Genomic DNA, 25,624 nt, shown 5'->3' with positions numbered 1-25,624 from the left:
AGGAAGGAAGGAAGAAAAGGAAGGAAGGAAGGAAGGAAGGAAGGAAGGAAGGAAGGAAGGAAGGAAGGAAGGAAGGAAGAAAGAAAAGAAAGAAAAGAAAGAAAAGAAAGAAAAGAAAGAAAGAAAGAAAGAAAGAAAGAAAGAAAGAAAGAAAGAAAAAGAGAGAGAGGAAAGGAAGCCACCAGCTTACTAAACTTAGATATAATCCTGCAGTGTCAACCAATTAATTACCTCCTAGTGCCTTAACAAGAGTGCCCTATAAGGGGAGACGAACCAGGAGAGATGATGGACTCTGAAAAACAAACTGAGGTTTCTGGAGGGGAGGAGGGTAGGGGGGTGGGTTAGCCTGGTGATGGGTATTAAAGAGGGCACATTCTGCGTGGAGCACTGGGTGTTATGCACAAACAATGAATCATGGAACAGTACACCAAAACAAATTATGTAATATATGGTGATTAACATAACAATAAAAATTTAAAAAAAAGTCAAAAAAAAAAAAGAGTGCCCTATAAGAAGTAACCCAAGTACCAGTTGGCTAGTGGAAGGCTGGGCCTGTCATTCAGTTAGAATAGATAGCAATGAACCAGGCAAAGCAGCATTGACCAATACCTTCCAAGGTGTTCCTACGGCCATCCCCTCCGATGATCACTTCAAATTCATATTCTGACACAGGATGGGTTTTGGGGTGGACCAGTGCCCGCCAACCTATCCCTGTGGACCAAAGTCAAAATGAAGGTCATCACCCAGACTATATTCATACACCTAAGACACCTCTAGATACAAACTGCACAAAACCCTAGGTTTTGAAAACTGAAAACACTAGGAATAAAAGCATGGGGTACAAAACACAGGAAATAAAGAAGCCTTGGAGAAGGCTCACAAAAGAATGATCCCCAGGACATGATTTGCTATAATGAATACAAGTGTTTACGACATCTAATACTATGTCAAAGCCTCCTCATTAAGTCAAAAGTTCCTTGAAAGGTATAGGCTATATACAACTGAAGAAACCTCTTTCACTAGTTCTGAAAACAACTCACAGATTCTTGTACTTTTCTCCCTTGATCTCATCTTTTCTCACACACTCCATGCCCTTTTATCCCTCTTTCATTTGTCCAATCCAACTCACGTTCATTTTCTTGGTCCTCAGGAGGCTGTACAAGACCTTGGAATTCCACATTGACATGGATCTCAATGCCTAGGATCAGGGCTACTTTCAAAAGTATTAGTTGAAGCTGACGGATACCTGGGGGAACAAAAAGATGATACTAGTGAGGGCACACTTGAAAAGAGAGTACTAGTCAGCAATTACTGCTCAGGTTCTCACCTGGCCACCTACACAGTTCATCCAGATTCTCAAAGCCTCCTATAGCTGGAGACATTTTCCAAGCCATGCTCTATAGCTTCTTTCTTTCTTTTTTAAGGGCAAATACAATTCAGTGCAAGAGATGTTCTAGAAAGACATGCAAGGCCACTCCCACCTCTTGGGTTGGGTATTCAAAACAACCAAAAGCTCTGAGACAACACAGATTGTGGCCACCAGGAGACTCTCTTTTCCATCTTCCCGATTCAGACAGAGCCACGGTCATCTGGCAGAATCTACAATCCCAGCGGGACATGGGACTTACCAGAGAAGGCAAAATGTGTGCACCCTCAGGTGGGTTTTCCAGTTTGATACAAAGGGGCTGCACTACTTCCTGAGATTCCACAGCATCTCCCTTTCATCCTATTACCTCCCTGATCTTCACACACTCATAAAGTGAGAAGGGGAAACCTTAATCCAATCTTAGTCTCTTACTGTTCCCCCTCCCACCACTGATCTACAGGTGCAGAAACTGAGGCTCAAAAATGAGTGAAAATCTTGATCATTACCACAGTGAGATTTATTTATTTATTCTATGTCCAATGAGTGACCACCAAGTGTCAGACACAGTAGCAGCCCCAGGCCTACTGAGATAAAAATCTAGTCCCTAATGTAGGACCCTCTCAGTTCCAAGACAAATCCCACATAAGGAAGACAAATCCAGACAAATCAAATGACCCTTGGTCCTCTCTTAAGACCAATCTCACCTGCAGCCTCTGACTAATCTGGTACGTGCAAATCCTCATCTAAGTCATCTCGGTTCTTTCCCCCAGCTTATCAAAACCACCACCCTTCTGAGCTACACTCCTAAAGCCTCATTAAATCCCATTCTAGCACACATTTAATATTTGCAGACAACTGGATTCCAAGATGCTTTATATATTATAGCCCAACAGATGGGCAGAGCGCTTCCTCTACCAAAGGAATGTGGCAGCTGTTGGCCAGTGTTTGATAAACTGGCATAACCACTTCGAAGAGCAAACAGTTCAGCAGTTTGATGTATTTGCAGGACACATCTGGAGGAGCTCAGAACAAAAGTTCCTTGATAAGACTCTCCTGGAATCATTAACGATGATCAATAAACAAGACTGGAACTTCATAATGTAGACATTGTCTGTTCTGATTCACTCTTCAGATAGGCCACTTAACAGTCATGGAAAGAAAATCACTGTCTGCGTTGACTTGTATTTACTCCATAGGATCTCAGAAAAGCACAGGCCCAAGCTGAGCTTGGAGATGACAAAAATACAGCCAAGAGTTATCCAAGCTGTCGACCTCATGAGAATCACCTAACCAAATGAATCTCACTACTGACTTGCCATTGGTGACCAAACTAGGAGGCTGCTTCTAAAACTGTTCCCCAGTCCTGTCCCCATAGCATTTTGTTCTTATATTAGTAGAGTATCTATCATATCACATTAGAGAGAGCCTCATGCTTTGTGCTTCTTCCACTGGACTTAAGAACCACCAGAGGGTCAAGGCTCAAATTGGTAGTTTCCTAGCCTGGCCCCAATGCCCATCCCACCCACTGCAAGTGCTCAGGAAGAGTTCAAGACCTAACTTTAGAAATCCTTAAGTTAAACTCATGTCATAGGAGTTAACTTGCAATTAAGAATCCTAGGTTATAGACCACCTCATCACAGGTATTTTGACTCCAAGCACATTAGACATTAATGATATGAGAACAAATTGGGCTGTTGAGTATGAATTCCTCAAATAATCTGCCTCTTTCTACTGAACAAGTGGGTAGAGGGCGGGGTGGGATCTTGCAGGAGGACTGGTTTTACTTACTGATATGGTCAATAGCTCCAGCACAGAACTTGCCATAGAACTTCTTGGCACCCAGACCTCGCAGATCATGTATGGTGAATGGCCAGAGATGCAAGACATTGTTGCGGGAGAAGGCATCTCGTTTCTCAATAACGACCACCTTAGCTCCCAATAAGGATAAGTCAATGGCTGTACGGAGACCACAGGGGCCAGCTCCAATGATGAGACACTGAAAAACATAGCCACTTTCAGGGCAAAGGTAGCACCTCTTAGGAAAGCTCACATTTCTGTAACAGTTTCATGATCTCATAACCATCATTCCCTAAAGCCCCCAAGTAAGGCTATTCTCCTAAGAAATCTTCAGACCCATCTGGGTCACAGGAGAGCATCTGCAATGGCTTGAGAGAAAAGCTGGTGATTGTTATGGATAGAGGAGACTCTTAACTGTTAGTGCTGCACAAAAATAAACTGCTATTCCAGCACATGTTAGATCTGCAATATACTGAAGTGGTCTTCATTTCAACAAACTATTTGAAAATCACATGTCATCTTTTATTAACAGGAGAGGACCTTTTGAAATGTTTCTAAGTCAAGCAGATTTCTGTCCAAGGAGACAGATTATTAAATACATAGTTCAGACAATATTAAGAGTCCTAAAAATGAATCTACCACTCAAGGATTCCAAGAAGGCAACTTTCAAGAGCCAAAGTTTTATGTGCTGAAAAGAGTTCTAAAATCACCATCTTTGGACTGAAAGTCCAGGGAAATGATCTTAAAGACCCACATTCTAGAGAAGCACTCAAGGTGAGAATGGACACTTAACTAATTTGTATTATTCTTAATAAAACACCACAACTCACTCATAAAAGTCATGCCTCTGAATTTCTTGAATTTTGCTGATGAGTATCTACCTGGAGGCAAATCCGCTGGGGGAGGGTCTCTAGGTCTCCACACAGAGCAAATTAAAGCTCGTGAAAGGACATTAACAATCTAGTCATGAAGTCATTTGCAGCTTCATTTCCCTGCTAGCTTTCTCCAAACTTCTTCCAGAAGGTGTTCTCACATAAGGAGGAAAGCAGGAAATATATTGTTCCTTCTCCACCTCCCTTTACCTACCCCTGCACAGGTGACTGATTATCTCACCTGTTTCATGAAAACTCTATTTCCCTAGATTGTGAAGAAAGCAAAAGAAATATTTTGGTTCACAAGGCCCTTGCTTATCAAAACGAACCTTTGGAATATGGATGAAAAGAGGTCGGAAGTGGCAGATCCCCAAGTTAGCAAATACTATCTAGACCTTAGTAGTCACTGAGTATGGAATGATGACTTTATAAAGATGACATGCCAGGCATCATGAAGCCATGTTCAGACAGGATGCTAACAGGGCATGGCTTCTTTGCTAAGCGACCTGCATCCTCTTAACAGTGTGAAATTCAAAACAGAGCCCTCAGGGGGAAAAAAAAGTTCCTATACCATTTGACTTCAGGGTTGTACTTCAATAGCTGAAACCCTGGTCAATATATGAATACATGAAATAAGAACAGGGTCTGGAACACGGAACAGTCAACTGAACACTGGTAATGGATCCACAGAGTTTGACTTTGTGTACTAAGTCTCTGCTAGACTCTGCCTAGTTCTCACCCAGTCTACCTCTACTCGATCCCCTTCTTTGGCCTCTCTCTCCTCACAATCTTTTCTTTTGTGGTTAAATCCTTAGGTGAGTGACCCCAAGGCCCAGGAGAAGCCAAACCCTTACCCTGGTGTTAGCACATGCTCTTCCCTTTTTGTAGTCTTTGTGGCTACCCCGCTTGTCCAACTTGGCCCACAGCGCTTTGGCTTTCCAGTAGTTAAGCTTGGACTTGAGCTTGTGATAAAAGGAGCGGTAGTCCTTAGGCTTCAGTTCTAGGTGGTCACAGAGTTCTTGGAAGGCCTTGAGGGTCCCCTTGCAGGTGGTGGCCTGCACAAACCGGTCGAAGAGGACATGAGCGCGATTCATTGTCTCGTTCTTGCTGTCCTCCATGCTTCCCCGCTCTCAGCAGCCCCCAACAAAGGGGCAGTGGGATGGCTGCTGATCCACCTGATTCTGTCACATTAATCTAACAAAAATAAAGAAAAAGGAATGGTTAGCAAATCCAAATTTCTACCTACAAACATTTTCTAGGAGACATAACTCCTTTTCAAATGGAGTTCTGAAGTGTCATAGCTGTTCATTCAACAAATGTATATCCTATACCTTCTGTACTCCAGGTGCTATCTATGATGACACTGGGGATGGAAAGATGAGCAAGACAGTGTTTGCTTTCAAGGATCTTACGGTTCAGTGGGTGAGACAGACTCATAAACAGAATGTTAAAGGTACTTTGCTAAGTGTCATTAGAGAGAGAGGGGCACAAGGGACTTGGGAACGTAGACAATGAGTACCTAATCATAATGGGTCCTCGCTGAAGATAAACCTCTGAAAGGTGACAGCTGAGTCTTTCAGGATAAGTCAGTGTTAGCCAGGCAGGGAAGAAGTATAGAAGGTAGGAAAAGAAATAAAATAGGAAGGCTTGTGAGTGAGTGACTTTTACAGATGAAAGACTCAAGAATGATGCCCAGGTTTCCAGCTTAGGCCACTGAGCAAATAATGACACCAGGCCAATGAATTAAAAATAGAGGAACTCATTTGTAAGGGGAGGGTAGTGAGTTCCCTTTTGGCTTGTTACGTCTGAGCTGCCTTAACAGAGGCACTTGCTAGGCAGTCAGGTATGTATTTGAAGCTTAGGGGAGTAGCCGGGGACCCAGGCCCAGATTTGGGAGTCATTAGCATACAGGTGGTAGCTGAACCTTCAAAAGTGGTACAATCACAAAAGGAGAGCCCATGGGAAGAGAGAGCCATGGGCCCTGGATGATATCTGGGACTCATCAACTTGTAAGGAACTGGCAGAGAAAGAAGAGCTCTCTAAAAAGATTGTGAGGCACAGTGGAGAGAGGTCTGAAGAGAACCGAAGGGCAGTGTCACAGCAGTCTAAGAAGCACAAAGTTCAGAAGTGGCGAAGTCAGGAGGGTTTTAAAGGACTGAAACAGTCCTGCCCCTGCATGTGGTACATGTCAGGGTGGGAAGATTTTATAGCCATTTCATTTTGCCCACAAACATATTTGACAGTGATGATAACGTCTACACCTTCCACTTATTAAAAGCATCTACATATCCACCATCCTATGTGGATAGAAGCTTTAAGATGGGAGAAGGCACCTTACATGCTCCTTTAATGCACTCACTCCCTTAGGTCTGTTTCATCATTTTTGTACCACGTTTCATGTATCATCACTACCTAGAACTATTATTGGGAGGCAGGAGACAAAGGGCCAAGAGTGAAAACTAAAACATAGTAAGAATAGAGAAGCAGGTCAGAGCAAGGAGATGAGCACTAACATGGCTCTGAACCCCCTGTGCCAGATACTGGTTGCATGACCCTGGACAAGTCACTTTGCCTCACCAGGTCTCGATTTTCCCTTGTGTAAGACAAGGCGGTTACACTGGATGGTCTCTAAACTCCTCTTCCAAATCTGAAGTTCTCCAAGTTTAGTGCTGAGAAAATCCTCATGGTCACACTACTAGTGTGACAAACAGGACTGCACTGAAACTTTGCTTTAAAGAGGACTCACTCTTGGAGATGGGGGAGACAGAGGAAGGGGGGTGTTGATTCACTGTGGTCAGGAGGGGTACAGAAGTAAGAAGTGACTCACTAGTAAAGCAATCCAAGAGTACTGGGAGCCACCAAACTGTATGTGCTGATGAAATTAATTGTCAGAAGAAGGCACCAAGCTCTGGACACGGAAGGGACCATGTTCTGTCCTAGGCTCTTACACTGGGTAAGCGTCTGCAACAGAATCCCCCTTTGTGAAGTAGAAGTAACATCCTGCATCGCTCTACACCTCACCATATTATAAGGGCTAAACCAAATCAACAGGAGACCTGTCTTAAGCTTCGTGGGAGAAAGTAATAGCTATACACAAAGGACTGACATTTTCCCTTAATGTCAGCAGACCTGGCACTCTTCATATACTGTGGAGGCCGAGTCGAAGACGGTAACTCTTCACCCGGAACACACTGACTAGGCTTCTCATCTCAGATATATACTTACTCAACAATCTCCTGGCTCTGAATATAAAAACTACACTGCTAAAAAACACAGCTTGTCTCAGTAGCCACGTGGCCAAGAGTCCATCAAGAAATGGAATTAACTGGAACTAACCTCCAGTTCCCCCTCAATAAAGTTTATTCTAGGAAACAATACACAGCAAAAGAAATATTTTAAAGTTCCTAAAAAGAGCCCACTCTTTTTCTTATACGCCAAGGCTTATCTTAGAAATGGTACATAATGAAAAGATGTCTTATAGGGGCAGAAAAAGCAGATGTGTTTATCCAAAGGCGGAAGGGTGACAGGTAACAACCAATGACTAGAAAAAAGGTCCCAGAGTGATTGCCTCTTGCCTTCCTTGTGTAGGTTTCTGTGGCTTTATTTGCTTTTTTGGCAAACAGACAGCATTTTGCAATCCTGACCCTGCATGCCCGACCTGTGTTCATAGTCGACTTTGACTCCACCAGGGTCATAATGTTTGGAAAGCTTTGAAAACACCTGGTCTGATCTCTCTGCCTCTTGTCAAAGAAGAAAATGATTTCTCTTTGTTCCTGAACTGCAGTCACCTTCCACTCCTTGCCAAGATTTGGAGCACTCAGTACCAGGATGTTCTTGCTGAAACCAACACATTAAAAATCCTGCAACTTTAGGGCACCCGGGTAGCTCAGTTGGTTAAGCATCTGACTCTTGGTTTTGGCTTGGGTCGTGGTCCCAGGGTCTTGAGATCAAGCCCCGAGCTGGGCTCCGCGCTGAGTGTGGAGTCCGCTTGAGATTCTCTCCCTCTCCTGCTGCCCCTCCCCCAGCTTGCATGCATGTGTGTGCTCTCTCTCGCTCTCACTCAAATAAATAAAATCTTAAAAAAAAATCCTGCAACATTATTTCTAAAAAGCCTTTCCCCATCACAATGCCTATCTTATGCTTACACCTCCCTGAAGTGTTTTGGGCATTTATTTTCAAAGAAAAATTCTGCTTTGTAAGCTAACACCCCCTTGGCTGGCTGTAGCCCACTCTGTTTGAAATATTCACTTCCACAGAGCTACTAACCAGCACAGAGAATTTCCAAATCAACCCCCACCACAGATGAACACCTTCATTAATAACTGGCCCCCAATCCTTCTGCTGACTTTCAGGTTTCAGCCACAGCTCCCAGACAGTTGCAGAGAGTCTGCTTCCAAGCAGTGGTCAAGTATTAAATGCCCACTCTAAGGGATTTCTTAGGTGAAGTGACCTGTAGGTCACTAATGAGAACAGATAAATAGAGGTAAGTTGGCTCCTGGAACAATGTGACAAGCACCCAAGGTAAGAGTACACAGGATTAATTCCCCTGGGCTGCCTCACTTTTCCTACTTTGCAAGTCAAATGACCACAGCAGGAAGACACTCTCAAGTGCTACAGCATTACTCTGTAACTCTGCTGGACCGGGGCTGTGTCATTTAGCAAGGGGAATCTGGCATTCCGATTCATTCTGAGAGCAGCTGGGGAGAACTGCAGAAGGGCCGTTCCTGTTATTGCCCTCATTTCTCTCATTCCTGAAGGTCAACTCAGATCCTGCTCCTCCTGGCCTCTCCGGGACTGTCCCTGTGTGCCAAACATGCTAGTATCCTGGGAAAATTCCGTATTCATAATTACAGGAACCTAGAGACCAGGAAACCTGGCCGGAAGGTGCCAGAAATCCTGGGGACTGAAAAGCCAAGGTGTGGAAGGAAGGGAAAAGGGAAGTGAGGAGGCTGAGGAGGGAAGAGGAAGAGGAGATGATGCCAGGTTTCCAGGGCACTGGTGCAATTTCTGCCAGTGGACAATATCCTGCATGTTTCGTCCCGTGGCAGCTGACTGCTGACTCAGATGCCTTGCACATTCCTTGGCTGTGGAGGAAAATGCTGGAGAGGCAGCCTATGAAGTACATGCAGGACAGAATTTATATTTCTATTTACAACAAGAGTAAAAGGCTGTCACTGACTTATGGCTGGTTATGAGAACACTCAATCTCTACCTCTTAGAATAGGTGGATGATTATTTGTAGGAGGTGAGAACTATCTTTAAAAATAGAAAAGGGAGGGGCACCTTGGGTGGCTCAGTTGGTTAAGCATCTGCCTTTGGCTCAGGTCATGATCCTGGGGTCCTGGGATTGGGTCCCGCTTCAGACTCCTGCTTTTCCCTCTCCTTCTGCCTGTCCACCCCCCACTCATTCTCTTTCTCTCTCAAATAAATAAATCTTTAAAAAAATGAAAAGGAAAAGAGAAATAAAGCAAGAAACTAAGAATTATACTTCAAGAGTATGAAACCAGGGGCACCTAGGTGGCTCAGTTGGTTAAGTGTCTGACTCTTCGTTTTGGCTCAGGTCATGATCTCAGGGTCGTGGGATTGAACCCTCCTGCGTCAGGCTCCATGCCCAGTGTGGAGACTGTTTAAGATTCTCCCTCTCCTTCTCTAAAAAAAAAAATAGAGTATGAAACCAGAGTCAAATTTAGTTAATTTTCTCCTAGCCACTGCAGATGTGTAAATCTCTGAATCTTATTAAGGAATCTATGAAACGCTTCTTTCCCTAGCCCATTCAGTCAGAGGTGTGACTTGTCTAAATAGATGCTAGGAGTAAGTACATCTATAGGAAGGCAGATTTTGGAATGTGATTAGGAGGAAACTTAGATGAAAACTGCACTTGAGATTATAGAGATTCCTTTGTGTTTTGTCTCAGAAACAAAGACCAAAGTTGACAAATGCCTTGAGTTCTTCATTAGTCTTTCTGCAACAAAGGCCTCTCAGGCTACTATCATCTGTGGATGGGAACACTGAGGCCCTCACCTCAGGAGGCAATGAGCTGACTGAACCAGACAGTCTGGGAAGGAGACTCCTTGTCGCCTCCTACTGCTTCCCATCTCTGGCACCAACGGCTTATCTCTCACAACCTTATCTAAGGTTCTCTGGGTACCTAGGAAGCAAACCCAAAATATAATAAGGAAAGCAGTCTTTCTCCTATATTCTTGTTTCTGCACTATTCCATCCTCAGCTCGCTTCTGACTTCCCATCCTATTTAGCATTAAACTGACACTCAGCAAGATGCTGAGGACACAGGAAACCAGCCCCCACCCTACCTCTGTGCCCCTCCTCAAACCCTAGATCTGCTCTTTAGTCATATTGTATTACTCATCTGCAACTGTCAGTTCGCAAAGCCATTATTTAAATGGCTCTCTCTTCCACTAAGAGCTTCCCTAGGGCAGGGACCAGGTCTTTGTAACTATAGCCTGACCTGTAGTGGAAATACTATGTTTCTTTGGAGCTGATGAGGGGAACAGAATCTCCTTAAGGGATTCTGTATGGGAGCCCAGAAGCTCCACACTGGAAGGACCAGTCCTGGGGAAAAGCACTGACTTTGGCCTGCGTGGCTAGGGAAGGTAGAGGAGAATTGGACACATGTTACAGAGATTTCTACTGTGTTACCAAAAAGTTGTTATCTAAAAATGCAAAGGTAAGCCTGGACAGGGAGTGATGCTGTAAGTAGAGCAACTAGCAAGAATGTAGCACTTTTCAAGATACAGAAGCAACCCAAGTATCCATTCATAGATGACTGGATCAAGATGTGGGGTATATATACAATTAAGTATTACTCAGCCATAAAAAAGAATGAAATCTTGCCATTTGCAACAACATGGATGGTTCTAGAGGATATAATGCTAAGTGAAATAAGTCAGAGAAAGACAAATACCATATGATTTCACTCATATGTGGAATTTAAGAAACAAAACAAATGAACAAACAAAAAAAGACGAAAAAGCAGACTCATACAGAGAACAAACTAGTGGCTGCTAGAGGGGAGGTGGGTGGGAGGATGGGTTAAACAGATAAAGGAAATTAAGAGTACACTTACCTTTTTTTTTTTTTTAAAGATTTTATTTATTTGACAGAGAGAGACACAGCGAGAGAGGGAACACAAGCAGGGGGAGTGGGAGAGGGAGAAGCAGGCTTCCCGTGGAGCAGGGAGCCCAAGTGGGGCTTGATCCCAGGACCCTAGGACCATGACCTAAGCCAAAGGCAGATGTTTAACAACTAAGCCACCCAGGTGCCCCAAGAGTACACTTACCTTGATGAGCACTGAGAAATGTATAGAATTGCTGAATCATATTGTACACCTGAAACTAATGTATGTTAATTATACTTGAATAAAAAAAAATGTTTTCCCCTTGTTCAATATACTGCATTCTAGATAATCTCTTAATGTTTAGATTTATTCATTTTCTCTAATCAGCTGTTCAATCAGTTTTTAACTTCAACATTTTTAGATCTCATTACCAAAAGTTCTTTCTCATATTTTCCTGCCCATTTTTTATAGTCTCTTGCTCTAAGAACCAGTATTATTCAGTTTTTTGCTTATAAAGTATGTTATTCTAAGTTATATTATACTCTATTATAATTCCTGGGTTTGTACATATGCAATTTTTTTTTCGACTGTCACTCATGTTTTTATTATGTTTTGTAATTTTCTTTTTTCCAAAGGGGAGGTGGAGAGATGGTGAAGTAGGAGATGGGGACTAAAGAGCACATTTATCATGATGTAAAAATAAATAAATAGGAGGGGCGCCTGGGTGGCTCAGTCAGTTAAGCATCTGCCTTTGGCTCAGGTCATGATCCCGGGGTCCTGGGATGGAGCCCTGCATCAGGGCTCCCTGCTCAGTGGGGAGCCTGCTTCTCCCTCTTCCTTTGACCCTCCCCCTGCTCATGCTCGGGCACTCTCTCTCTCAAATGAGTAAATAAAAAATCTCTTAAAAAATAAAATAGGAAAAAATGAATTTAAAAAATTTTTTAATTAAAAAAAATGTAGCACTTTTGTTATGAATTCTCATACCACCTTATCCTTGGCTATGACCCTCTCTAGAGGGAGCTGAGAAAAAGCCTGGACAACAGGATCTCTGTGCTCTCTTCTAAGTCTCCAATTCTGAAGACATGGTTAAAGCCCTAGCCCCTATGTTATATCTTCTCTAACTTTTTATTTTACACCGGAAAAACAAGGAGTCAAAAAGAACGATGTCCCCCTCCAACCAAAAAAGAACAATCCCAGAGGCCGGTCTCTTATAAATAGTTTCCTCATCTACAAAATGACGTAATACCCACGGGATCACAGAGTTTTGCAGGAACTGAAGTAATGAATGTGAAATGTTTAGCAGTGTTAGGTACATAGCAGGACCTTGTAAGTGATGGTAGTTATTACTAACCAGTCATTTATAATCCCAGCAACAAAAGATTATACTCTGGCTAAATAAATGGCTCACACACCAGAACTCGAGTGCTCAGATAGCTTTGTTTGTTTGTTTGTTTTTTTAAAGTTTCAAAACTTTCTTTGTTCCATCATTGCTCTGTACCCTCTCCATTCCATTTGTCCTTGAGGGTCCAATAAATGCATTGGTGGAGGCCTAAAGGAATAAGATTTGTGTAAGTTCCTGCCAAACTCAGGTATTAAAACTTCCATCACTAATAGTAAAAATAGCTAACGTACTGAATGAATAGTTACTAGCTGTCAGGTCATTTCATCTTCACCTCACTCCTCTGAGGTATAATCTATTCCCTCCATTTGCAGATGGGGAAACTTCAGGTTGAAGAGCTTTAAAGTTCATACAGCAAGAAAGCAGCGCAGCCATGTTTTGCATCCAGAGCTGTCTACTTCAGAGCCCAACGTCTCACCATTACGGGAAAAACCATCTGAGAATATAGCTGGAGAAATAAAGGCGCATCAGAAAGCATGCTCCCAGCCCCTTGGTGCCCGAGAGCCAGAACCTGCCGGTGTGCACACAGACCACAGACAGACCCTGCCTGCTACAAAGGTCGCTACCCAGCTACCGACAGGCAGTTTTGAGTAAATGTAGTAAGGACACACAATGCAGGATTCTTTTTCTTCTCACAAGTTATCACTGCATCTGCTCCTTTGAAATGGAGCCCTTTCATAAATGGAAGTAAGAGTGGTCTGGTTTCACAGTAATTCTTCCCGTTGGCTGCTGAAAGGCTAGGCAACTAAAATAGTACTAGCAGAGTTCTTATCAGTCTGCATTCTTCAGGAGGGCTCTAGCACCCCAGCCAACAGCAACACCTTTGAGGAGTCCATTACAAAGAATTTTTGAATCATCTAATGCCATTCCATGCATTGTAAGAACTCAGGGCAGAACAGGAGGTGAACCTCAACCTACCCACTACCAAGAGGACAGGGCTGAGTTACAAAGAGACCAAAAAATCAACACCTTCTTGCCCCATAATCTGAGAGCATTTGCTATGACCAAGGCTCTCAGGGTGATGAAGGGCCCCTGACCGGAAGAAAGGCTCACTGAAGTTGTGAGAAAGCACAACCAAAAAGCTGTTCTTCTACACAAGGGTGGGCTCCCATCTACTTTGCTCAGTACTATCTACCAGTTCTAGGCACACAATAGACGTTCAATGAGGTTTTGTTGACTAATGGGACACCAAGCCACCTACACCTGTGCAGACTCAGGAACTGACAGCTGTGCAGGGTGCTAGGTAGGGCCAACTACAGCACAGGGGCTCAGAGAACACCAATGCTGCAGCAGTCCAAAGGGACATAAATACCCCCATAAAGATGACTGTAGAGCTGTTGGGGAAAATTTGAGGTCCTGTAAAGAAAGGCACTCACTCTGTCATATCTTAATGATCTGCCTCTCCCAGGGACAGACCTGCAGCCAAAGCATTCCCAGAACATACAAACAACTGGCAATAGATTAACCTGGAACAGAATTTGGGGTTTCTCAGTTGTCCAGTCTGCCCACTACCAGTTGCCATGAATCACAAAATACACAATGGTCAAGGCTGGGTAGGATCTAAAAGATCATCTAGCCTAGCCAGCCATCCCACACTTGCATTTTCTATGTACCATCCACAACACAGGAACACCTCCAATGACAGGCAACTTTCTATCTTAGGAAGTAGTCTTCACAATCTTTGATCAGCTTGAAATGCTAATTTCCCAAGGACTCAATTTCTATGTAGAAGACCAAAATCATTCTGCCCATAGTTTTTTTACCCAGTGGTCCAAAATTTACCTTAGAGATATCCAGAACAAAACTAGTTCCTCCCTTTTACACAACAACCTTCCACATATTTGCTATCTACACATTCTCCTTCAACCATTTCTATTTTGGCATAGTTTTCAGTTTACATTCTTTAGCGTTCTTCCAAAAGCTCCTATCATTAATGTCTATACTCATCTCATGGGCCTTTCCTCCTGTAACAGTGAGCAGACAACTATCCACATGCCTACCTGAAGCAACCTTCCACCTGTGCACCCAATCCCATCCCCTCCTACTCAACTGCACTGCCTCCTGCACTGGTCCCTCTCTCCTGCATCAACCCCCTCCCCCAAACTGAACTATTTTCATCATCGTAACACCTCTCATCTTTAAAAACCATGCCCTGTCCCCATCTCCTCTGACTAGCTTACTCCACTCCCAGAAAGGACTGCCTGTGGTCACAATTTTCTCTTCTCCCACTCTCTTTTGAACCTACAGCACTTAGCTTCTTCCCCACCACTCCACAGAGACATCTCATCAAGGACATGCATCATTTCCCTACTGTCAAATCTAACAGTCAATTCTCAATCCTAGTTTCCTCAACCTACCCACAGCGTGAGTCACAGCTGGTCATCCCTTCTTCTTTGCCTCTAGGACACCACTCTCTTGGCTCTCCTCTTACCTCACTGGCTACTTCCCCATGTCCTCTGCTTGTCCCTCACACTGCATGTTGAAATGGCCACAGGATCACTTCGTCTTTGGGCACTCTTCTCTATCTACATCTACTCCCTAAACATCATTGGTTGCTTAAAAAATTTTTATAAATTGTACACACAGTTATCTCTCTGTAAATATAACTTTTTAAAACCTTCACAAAATTTATCCTTACTACTGAGATATTCTGATGTTTTGTATTCTATTTCATTAAAAAAAATTACTGATCCCCACTGTATTGATTTCATGACCCATTAATGAGACACAATCCACTTTGAAAATCCTCCAGTCCCATGGCTTTAAGCACCATTTCATAGTAGAGATAGTTGATGGTGCTCCAATATTTATTTTCTCTCTCTGAAGCAATAACCAATTGCTTATTTGACATTTCTACTTGGGTATTTGACAGGCATCTCAAACTCAACATACACAAAACCAAGCTCTTGGTTCCCATTCCTACCCTCAGCCTGCTTCTTCCTTAGTATTCCGCATCTCAGCAAATGACAACACCATCCACCTACCTAGTCACTCAATCCAAAAACCTTAGAATTATCCTAATTTCTGTCACATCTCATGGTCAATTCCTCAGTAACTTCAGTCTATCTTCAAAATACAGCCCAAATCCAACCACTTTTCACCATCTCTCCTTCTACCACCTTCGCCAAAGTCACTATCATCTCTTACTTGGATTACTGCCTCTCTCCGCTTCCACTGTCCAAATCCCCCCCCCCCCACCCCCGAATATTTTCTATATAGCAGCCCTAGCATTCACTTCAATGTGAGTCAAATAAGGTGATATACCTCTGCTCAAACAGAAGTATACCAATGGCTTCCCACCCCACAGCTAAATCTAAAGTCCTTACAATGGCTATAAGGCCTTGAGGGACCTGCCCCCACTTCCATATCTCCTTGTTTATGGCCTACCACTCTCCCCTATGCTCTTTAGGCTCTAGCTAGACTGGCCTCTTCCTGTTCGTCAAGCATCCTCAGCAGGCTGCGCATCCAGAGTCTCTGCCCTTCCTTGTCTCTCTGCATAATGATCTCTACCCAGACAGCTACATGGTTTCTTCCTCACTTTCTTCAGATCTTTGCTCAAATACCACCTTATTAGTCAAACTTTTCCTGACCACTTACATGAAAGAACACCAGTCTCCTATCACCCTTGCTTTATTTTTCCTCTGGCATTTGTTATCACTTGACACAGTATGTGGTTTATTTGCTTATTGTCCATCTCCTCCAGCAGAATGTGAGCCCAAATAAAAAAGTAAAGAGCTTGGACGCCTGGGTGGCTCAGTTGGTTAAGCGACTGCCTTCAGCTCAGGTCATGATCCTGGAGTCCCGGGATCGAGTCCCGCATTAGGCTCTCTGCTCAGCAGGGAGTCTGCTTCTCCCTCTGACCCTTTTCCCTCTCGTGCTGTCTCTCATTCTCTCTCTCTCAAATAAATAAAATCTTAAAAAAAAAGAAAAGCAAAGAGCTTGACTGAAATGTACCCTAAACTGTTGACACATACTGTATAGTACAACTCCAAATTCTTATTATTGATGTGTTGTTTCTAAAATATGTCTCCCTCGCCCTATATTTATGTGCTTTGTTTTCAAGACCCATCAGGATCTTTTAACCACTTTCACTAAATTTCATTGTTTGACTCAGCCAGAGCCATGGCTATAGCTCCCATTTTAGGAAAAAAGCAAACATTTTTACAATGGCCTACAAGGCCCTGTAGAAGCATTTCACAAAACTTTGGTCTCAGGTTTCCTTTATACTCTTAAAAATATTGAGGGCCCAAAGATCTATCCATATTTAATGTATTTGAGCTTAAAAGAGAAAAAAAATTCAATAGTTATTAGTTCATTTAAAAATAACAATCCAGGGATGCCTGGGTGGCTCAGTTGGTTAAGCATCTGCCTTTGGCTCAGGTCATGATCCCAGGGTCCTGGGATCAAGTGCCGCACCAGGCTCCTTGCTCAGCGGGGAGTCTGCTTCTCCCTCTGCCTGCCCCTCCCCCTGCTTGCGCAAGACCTGCCTTATACATGCCCTGCCCAGCAGGTCATTGCACCCAGCTCAGGACCCGCCAGCAGTAGAGGAGAGCAGGACAGGAGCCAAGATCTGAAGGCAGCTTTGTTTTCAACAGCCAAATAGGTTCAAAGTTACTGTCCCCTATAAAAAGAAACTGGGTTCTAGAAAAGAAGAGTGGTATCAGTGTCATGAAATGCTACACAACAGCCCCCAGCCCACTTCCCTAGAGAGGTAAGCAAAGCACCATAATATTTCTTTTTTTTTAAATTTTTTATTGTTATGTTAATCACCATACATAACATCATTAGTTCTTGATGTAGTGTTCCATGATTCATTGTTTGTGCATAACACCCAGTGCTCCACGCAGAATGTGCCCTCTTTAATACCCATCACCAGGCTAACCCAACCCCCTACCCTCCTCCCCTCTAGAACCCTCAGTTTGTTTTTCAGAGTCCATCATCTCTCATGGTTCGTCTCCCCCTCCGACTTACTCCCCTTCATTCTTCCCCTCCTGCTATCTTCTTCTTTTTCTTTTTTCTTAACATACGTTGCATTATTTGTTTCAGAAGTACAGATCTGTGATTCATCAGTCTTGCACAATTCACAGTGCTCACCATAGCACATACCCTACCCAATGTCTATCACCCAGTCACCCCATCCCTCCCATGCCCCACCACTCCAGCAACACTCAGTTAAGCACCATAATATTTCTAAATCCAAGTTGTGTGTGTATTTTTAAAATCTCCATCAGAAAACCACAAACCTGTCTTAAGCCCAGGGTATCTGAAAAAGCAGCACTTTTTCGTTCAAGGCAGGATAACAAAGGGAAGCCAAAGGGTTATTGTGTGTTTCACTATTCACCAGCTTCCAATAAGGTTGCCCAGAGATTAGGTGGAGAGGTAGAGAGGGAAACAGCGTGACACTTGAAATACCAGCTGCAGAAGTGGAATGGGGATGGGACAAAAACAACTTTTCTAAACTGCTGGAAAGAAAGAAAAAAAAGTCAGTAGTGCAGACTGACGTGGCTATACCGCACCATCACCTCCAACCACAGGTGGGGCCTCAATCCTACCCAGCAATTCTTTCACAGAACCCACTCTGGTTCTTGTACCTCTGGTTCTGTGTTCTCAGGTCCCCTGCTCCATCCCCTCTTCCACTCTCAATGCCCTTGCCTCTCACATGGTCAAGAAGAGAGTAAAGGATGCCCTCACCATCCTGTTCTCCCGTCTCAGAGAAAGGTCCCACCAGCCAGAGGCTCTCCAGCCCATCCATGTGGTTCTCCTCTGAATCTGGCTCCATCTACTAGCATACATTCCCCCCCACCCGCCCCATTTTAACCATTTGAAAGTGTACAGCTTGGTGGCATTAAGCACATCCATGTGTTGTAGAATCATTACCACCATCCATCCATCATACATTTATATACTGGAGTCTCTCCCATCTTACACACACACACACACACACCCCACTAAACCTGTATGCCCTTCAGCCGACCAACCTCTCCCTCTTGCTTTCATAACTGAGCTTTCTGAAAAAGCAGTCTACTCTTCTGTCACCACTTCATGACCTCTTAATGCTTCCTCTGTCCACCTTTTCATTCCCTCTCCAATCTGGCTTCTGTCTCCATCACTCCACTGAGGTTGACAATGGCTTCGTAACTGTGAAAGGCTCAAACACTTCAAGCCTGGTCTTACTTGTTCCCTCTCAGTAGCTCTTCCTAGGAACTGCCCCTCCCTTGGCGCCATCTCTTGCTTTTCCTACTATTTTCATTGCTGCTCAGCTCTCTCAAATGGCTCCAGTGATTGCATCTGTCCCTGTCTTTCATAAAATCAGATGACCCCAAACTTTTATCTTTTGTGGCCTTGCTTCTTCACCTAGACATCCCATATTACCTCAGACTGAGTTATCCAAAATTTCTGCTCTCTTCCCCCAATTTACACCATTTTATATAGTCTAATGCCAAACCATCCACCAACCAAAGAGAAATTTGGGGTCATCTCAGACCCTTCTCTGTCTTCACCTCTCAATCCAATCAACCAAACGCAAAGTCCTGTTGATTCTAACTCTCTAGGACTTCTATTTATAGAGTTCATTTTCACTACCATTATCTTGGTGAAAGCATCCACAATTTCTAGCTTAGACTATATTATACAGCCTTTTAATATTTTTTTAAATGTTTTCTTTATTTGAGAGACAGAGAGAGAGAGATCACGTAAGCACAAGCGTGGGGGGGGGTGCAGAGGGAGAAACAGACTCCCCACTGAGCAGGGCTCAATCCCAGGACCCTGGGATCATGACCTGAGCTGAAGGCAGACATTTAACTGACTGACCCACCCAGGTGCCCCTAGCCTTTTAATCTTAATTGCCCTCTGATCCATCCTCCACGAGTGCCAGAGTGTTCTTATTTAATAGCAAGTGTGATTCTTTGCCTCTAATGTGATCATGTTACAGCCCTCCACTATCTTTAGAAAATAATCCAAACCATCAGCAAGGTTCAGAAGGTCCATCAAGATCTAGCACCAGCCTTATTTCCTACACTTCAAACACAAACCATTTTCTTCAGTCACACTTGTAGTTACTGGGATGTACCCCACTCTTACAAACCTCTTCAACTTTGTTCATGTCATTCCCCTTTGCCTAGTATGTCCTTTCTCCCTGTCCACCTGAAATGACCCCACCTACCCAACCCCCTGCCAAAGTTCATCACTTCCCCCTCTGTGTCTCTTCTCACCTTGATACATATCTCTCTTTCATCACTTACCAATAGCTCTGGAATTATGTCCATTTCTGTCTACCCATTACTCATGTGATACTAGTTAGGAAGAAGAATGATTCATTTTTATTGCACTTAGTACACATGTTAGTGGAAAAGCAGGTGCCAGGAAAGAAGGAAAAAGATAAATGAAAGGCTTACTTGGGCCACAATGTTTACTGTCACAGAAGTATAGAAAAGGGGAAAAGGTAAGGCGCCTGGGTGGCTCAGTTGGTTAAGCGACTGCCTTCAGCTCAGGTCATGATCCTGGAGTCCCGGGATCGAGTCCCACATCGGGCTCCCTGCTCAGCGGGGAGTCTGCTTCTCCCTCTGACCCTCTCACTTCTTGTGCGCTCTCTCTCATTCTCTCTCTCTCAAATAAATAAACACCTTTAAAAAAGGGGGGGTATTTGTGTGATGATTAGTTTGTTACTAACTTGTTATTGATTTAGGGAGTGAGAGAAAGACAAGGAAGTGGCCAAAGCTGAGGTCCCTAAGGCATCTCTGGACAGTTCCTGATTATAAAAAGGATTACTACTTTCAATTCACATTCCAGAATGATATTTACCTTTTTCAGATACCAAATGATCCCTAAGTCACTGGAATTGTGATTCTGAAGCTCCCAAAGTTAGAGAGTCTAAAGAAAAAACACTCACCGGATGCCACCTAGGGTTCTTGGAGACAGGAAAGGGGAAAGAAGGGAGAGACAAAGCAAGTAAAGTACGCACTCTTCTGAGAAGAGTGGCTGTAACACAGGAGTGGTAAGAGAGGCTGTTTCAGGAGGCTGACAGCTAACAAAGAGATCTTAATTCTCTAGCAAGGTAGATGTGCACTCTCCACCTCAACTCCATGCACCAAGTGAACCAACTAGGTCTGCCTTGGCTCCAGGCCACAAGGAGTGGAAGCTACCTGGTTCCAAGGCCATGTTTTTTTTCAACCACTTTAAAAACAAAAACAAAAACAAAAACCACTTGAGTTGTTCTCTCCAAAGCAGAAATAAACCAAGAGGGCTGATTTTAAATCAGCTCTATAGAATATACTTTCCCTTCTGAATTAGCTTAAAAAGGTATGGGACTGAGACATAATTTCCCCAGTGAGAAACAGAAGTCTTCTCTGTGTCAAATGCTCAAGGCCAATCCCTCACTCTACTCTGATTCTTGTTGAGCTCTGACATGAGATGATCACTCCCACAGACATATCTCTAACTCCTTCACATGGGAAAGAGTCCATTTGGTTAGAAATGAAACATCCAAAGAAAGAGAATAACAAGCTTTTCTTTTTTATGTTTAATATTAAAAATTCCCCAAGCTACACTCTGGCAGGGTCTTTAAAGTGTACAGCCCACAACTACTCCCTACCTGCACCATCCCCAGCCCCTGGGGATGATCCCACCCTGTCCAGGGGGTTGCTGAAGGACTGCCAAAATATTAGTTTCTATTGTCCCAAAGACCATTCATCAAAGACCAACTGCCATGAGACCTTTGGGCTCCAAAATTCCACTACTCAGGGCTCAAAGCCAGCAACCTACCGAGTTTTTCTACAGAAGATTAATTCATCTTTACTTATTTCATGCCAATGAGTTTAGGTGATATAGCCCCAAAAGAGCCTAAAAACTATATTCCCTGTCCACCCCTGTCCTAAAATGCCAACATCAGATGGCCAAGAGGCCCAGGGCCGCCATAAGGCAGCCTTCTCTGGTTTGGCAGGAGCAGAGTGTCAGGTTACAAGCTGTTCCTTGCCCACCACCTGATTTTCTTGCCTAATTTATTTATTTTTTATTTTTTAAAGATTTTATTTATGTATTTGACAGAGAGAGACACAACGAGAGAGGGAACATAAACAGGGGGAGTGCGTGAGGGAGAAGCAGGCTTCCCGCTGAGCAGGGAGCCCGATTCAGGGCCCAATTCCAGAACCCCGGGATCATGACCTGAGCCGAAGGCAGACACTTAACAACTGAGCCATCCAGGCACCCCAAACCCTTGCCTAATTTATTACAGACATAGGAAAACTGCTAATTGACCTGCTGGCTCTGGCATACAGAATGTAAACACTTTGGCTTGCTCAATGGACTGAAATATAAAATCCGAGAGAACCCAAATGCTCCCTAGGGGATATTATAAAGTGTTACTTACTGCTTGACCCTCTCACCATTGTGGCTTAGGCAGGTCCAACTCCAGGGAAGCCATCCTTGGGAGGAAGGCACCAAAAGATGCCACCTGTCCTTTCACGAACTGGAAGACTTCTATGCCTGTAGCCATGAGTCAAGACTACTCAATACCAAGCATTACAAGGCGAGGTGGGCACATCTCACCCTCTAAGGTTCCCCTTTTGAGTATTAAGTATACCACCTTTAGAAATATCACTCACTTTGGGACAAAAAAAAGTGAATGCATTCTAACTTAAATATTTTGATCCAAATACTGGGCATGACAAACCTAAAGACTTTGTGTTAAAAGACCCTTAACTAAGCAACCTTGTGTTTCAGAAGGCATCTGACTGGAAGCACCAGAGTACCTCCAAGTACAGTGTGAGGGCAGCAGGAACTCAATAATTTTCATACTAGGATGACATCAAACCAGGCAGCCCCTCTTTGTGCTCTGGCTGCCCACCTTCTGTGGGGCAATTTAACCCACTTGTTCATATTAAAGCCTCAATTCCTGCTAGTAACAGTGATGGCGGGCAAGATCATTGCTATCATGAAGCTTATGGCTCCTGAAGAGAAAGTCAGTAATAATCAAATAGTGAACCAAACTTTACTGCACTCCAACTGGGCAGAGTGGCATTTGGGGTGAAGGCAGGAAGACATTTTTACCTTTTTTTTTTTTTTAAAGATTTTATTTATTTATTTGACAGAGAGAGACACAGCAAGAGAGGGAACACAAGCAGGGGGAGTGGGAGAGGGAGAAGCAGGCTTTCTGCTGAGCGGGGAGCCCGATATGGGGCTCAATCCCAGGACCCTGGGATCATGACCTGGGCCAAAGGCAGACGCTTAACCGACTGAGCCACCCAGGTGCCCCATTTTTACCTCATTTTCAATCATCTAGACAATTTGGGGAAGAAAGCAGAAGAGGATAAAGAGGTTAGAAAATATACAGACAACTGGAATCATTACTTAACCTTTTCTCCCACTGAACCTTCAGATGGAACTGCTGAGAAATGGCCATACTGCAAGATTTTAGTTTAACTGAAATATCCTGCTTACGCTGTAACCTGGGTGTTAACAGAGCAATAAAATGGCCAAAGAGCAAAGGAAAATAAGATGCATCAGATCAGAATAAACCACAAACTGAGTAACTGGCCTCTGGGCCCAAGAGAGCCTGAACTTCTCACCTTTTAGCCTCACAAAAGAAATGGAACTGGTTGGTAGTCCAACCAGGTTAGGTGCTGGATGCACTGGGCAGAGCAAGTGGAGAGGAGCCAGGCGAGAGCCACAAGCTGTGCCAAATTCCTGATAGAACCCTGCAGAACTTGGCCAAGAGCCATGAGGACTTTGAGTAGGTTGCCCAAAAAGAGTAGCACTTAGGCAGGAGTAATGGTTGCAGTGCTCAGGATTGGAGGGGATGTTTTTCTAAACAACTTTGGTGAGGTGTAACTTACATACACTAAGAATCACCTGTTTTAAGTGTACAATTCAATGATTTTTAGTAAATTTACCAAGCTATGCAACAACCATCACCACTAAACCAAGTTTCAGAACATTTCCATCACTTCAGGGAGGCTTTTTAATAACTCCCAAACCTGAAGATGTTTATGGTTTAGTCAGTCATGATTATGGCTGAAGAGGCTGAAGGATATGAAGAGGGAGGTCAGTATCCATTTGCTGTTGCTGCCAATTCAGCACCACGAAAGGAACTCAGAGTAAGCCACAGAAGGGAAGCCACAGCTGTCTTGCCTGAAAAGCACTTGGCTGGACCTGGAAACTTACACAATTTTTTTAAAGAAGTAACTAATGCTGAGAATAGTGCTTCCCAAACTAAAAGTAAGAATCCCTTAATCTGTTCACATTTTTTGGCATCCTCCCCCAACGATGTCTCAGTAGTACTACTGCACAAATCTCTTTTTAGCAGGACAGATTTTAAGTACTAGGGCAAAAGAATCAAACATATTTCAAATAAATTTTGAAGCAGACACTGTCACTCCCTCCTGACAGCTGTGCGCTTTCAAAAGCACAGTGTAAAGCAACAGGTCATGAATCCCAAATCCAATAATTTTCCAAATCACCGATCAAACAAAAGAAATTTATGAAAAAATGCATTAACCTTTTTTAAAAACATAAACATATAGGCTTCTTTAATTTTACCCACGGGATTGTAGGGTTTTATAGATGTCTTTTATCCTGAGATTGATGTTGCTCAAAAGCTGTCAATTTTTCTTCATATGCAGAATAAAAAACAAAAGAAGAAATGAAGGGACGATGGAATCAGAAAATTAGGAAAGGTTGGAAGACGAAAGGTCTACAACTTCCCAATACACAAGTGAATTGCTTAGACATGAATACGCTTCTCTGAGTGCATTTTACTATATTCACCTTCAGCACTCCAGATGTGTGGGCCCTGCTAAGGACAACCTGGCTTGGTGAGGGAATACCTCAAGAGAACATTTTGACTCCATTAAGAGCAATCAGAAAGCCAATCCAGCAAGACAGAGGATTACACAACTGAACTCTCCTCCCCTGGTCTCTCTTGGGTTGCTCCTCCAACTTCTGCCACATTGATAAATAATGAGAGCTCCCAGGATTCCGCCCTTGGCCTTTTTTTTCCTTTTATTTCATTCTGCACCATTTTTGTAACTCCCTCCTGGACATCTCTATCAGAATATGTCAGGGCGCCTCCAACTCAGGTACTCAAAACAGAACTCTTCATCTTCTCTTCCAAATTTGTCCCCCCACCCTGAATAGTAACCCTCGTATAAAACCACCACCCACCAGAGCCAGAATTCCAGGTGTCAGCCTCCACATCTGCCTTACTTCCCAAGTCCTTCTCACTGGCGGAAAAAAGGGAGATGGGGATTATACTATGCTAAGTACTGGAGGAACACAGGATAGTACAAGATACATTCCCATTTGGTCTTCCCAAATTTCTCTCATATATCCCTTCCTTTTCAAATTCATTGCCTTGAAGTTCATTATCTCTACCTTGATTCCTACAACAATCAAGATGCACCTTTAGATCTCCTAGATGTAGATCCTGCCTCAAGGTGGGTTTTCAATTTTTATTTTTTGTGGTAAGATACATATAACATAAAATTTACCATTTTAGCCATTTTTTTAGGTATACAATTCAATGGCATTAAGTAAATTCACAATGTTGTATAACAATTACCACTATTTTCAGAACGTTTTCATCACCCTCAAAAGAAACTGTAAGCCATTAAACAATAACTCCCCATGTCCCCTCCCCTCCATCCCCTGGTAATCTCTATTCAAGTTTCTCTATGAATCTGCCTATTCTAAGGTACCTTATACAAGTAGAACATATAATATTTTTTTTCACTTGGCATAATGTTTTCAAATGTTTATTGACATCATAGCATGTACCAGAACTTCATTCCTTTTTATGGCTGAATAATATTCCACTATCTGTATATATTCATCCATCAATAGACACTTGGGTTGTTTCTATCTTTTGGTTATTGTCAATAATGCTGCTATGAACATGGGTGTACAAGTTTATAGACCCTGTCTCAAGTTTGAAATTCCAATTCATATATCACATTTCTTTCAAAGTGATCTTTCTAAACAAATCTAATCATGCCATCTCCTGTTTTCAAACTCTGAAAGACACCACTTTCCTGAAAGACTAAACTCCTTGGCTGCCAGCCCATGCTGGCACCCGCTTCACCCCCATCCTCATCACTCTCTACACCTCCCATCGTGCACCCCAT

General features: G+C 43.3%; 1 protein-coding gene across 3 annotated transcripts in view; it reads right to left on the bottom strand.

Moving 5' to 3' along the window:
- MICAL3 (microtubule associated monooxygenase, calponin and LIM domain containing 3) overlaps positions 1-25,624 on the bottom strand; it is a 203,147-nt gene that overhangs the window by 115,691 nt on the left and 61,832 nt on the right. For all 3 annotated transcript variants that reach the window (XM_073886979.1, XM_073886980.1, XM_025851823.2), the window contains exons 2-5: positions 4,890-5,229; positions 3,155-3,362; positions 1,130-1,246; positions 610-711 (exon numbers count right to left, since the gene is read on the bottom strand). In XM_073886979.1, the coding sequence (XP_073743080.1) occupies positions 610-711; positions 1,130-1,246; positions 3,155-3,362; positions 4,890-5,153 (691 nt within the window). In that variant the 5' untranslated portion in view covers positions 5,154-5,229. The remainder of the gene's footprint in view (positions 1-609; positions 712-1,129; positions 1,247-3,154; positions 3,363-4,889; positions 5,230-25,624) is intronic.

Source organism: Callorhinus ursinus, unplaced genomic scaffold (genome assembly GCF_003265705.2).
Source record: "Callorhinus ursinus isolate GAN/ISIS: 27379988/994484 unplaced genomic scaffold, GSC_fseal_2.0 scaffold74, whole genome shotgun sequence".
Taxonomy (NCBI): domain Eukaryota; kingdom Metazoa; phylum Chordata; class Mammalia; order Carnivora; family Otariidae; genus Callorhinus; species Callorhinus ursinus.
The sequence above is the reverse complement of the archived record's forward strand: the minus strand, read 5'-3'. Positions and strand labels throughout refer to the sequence as shown.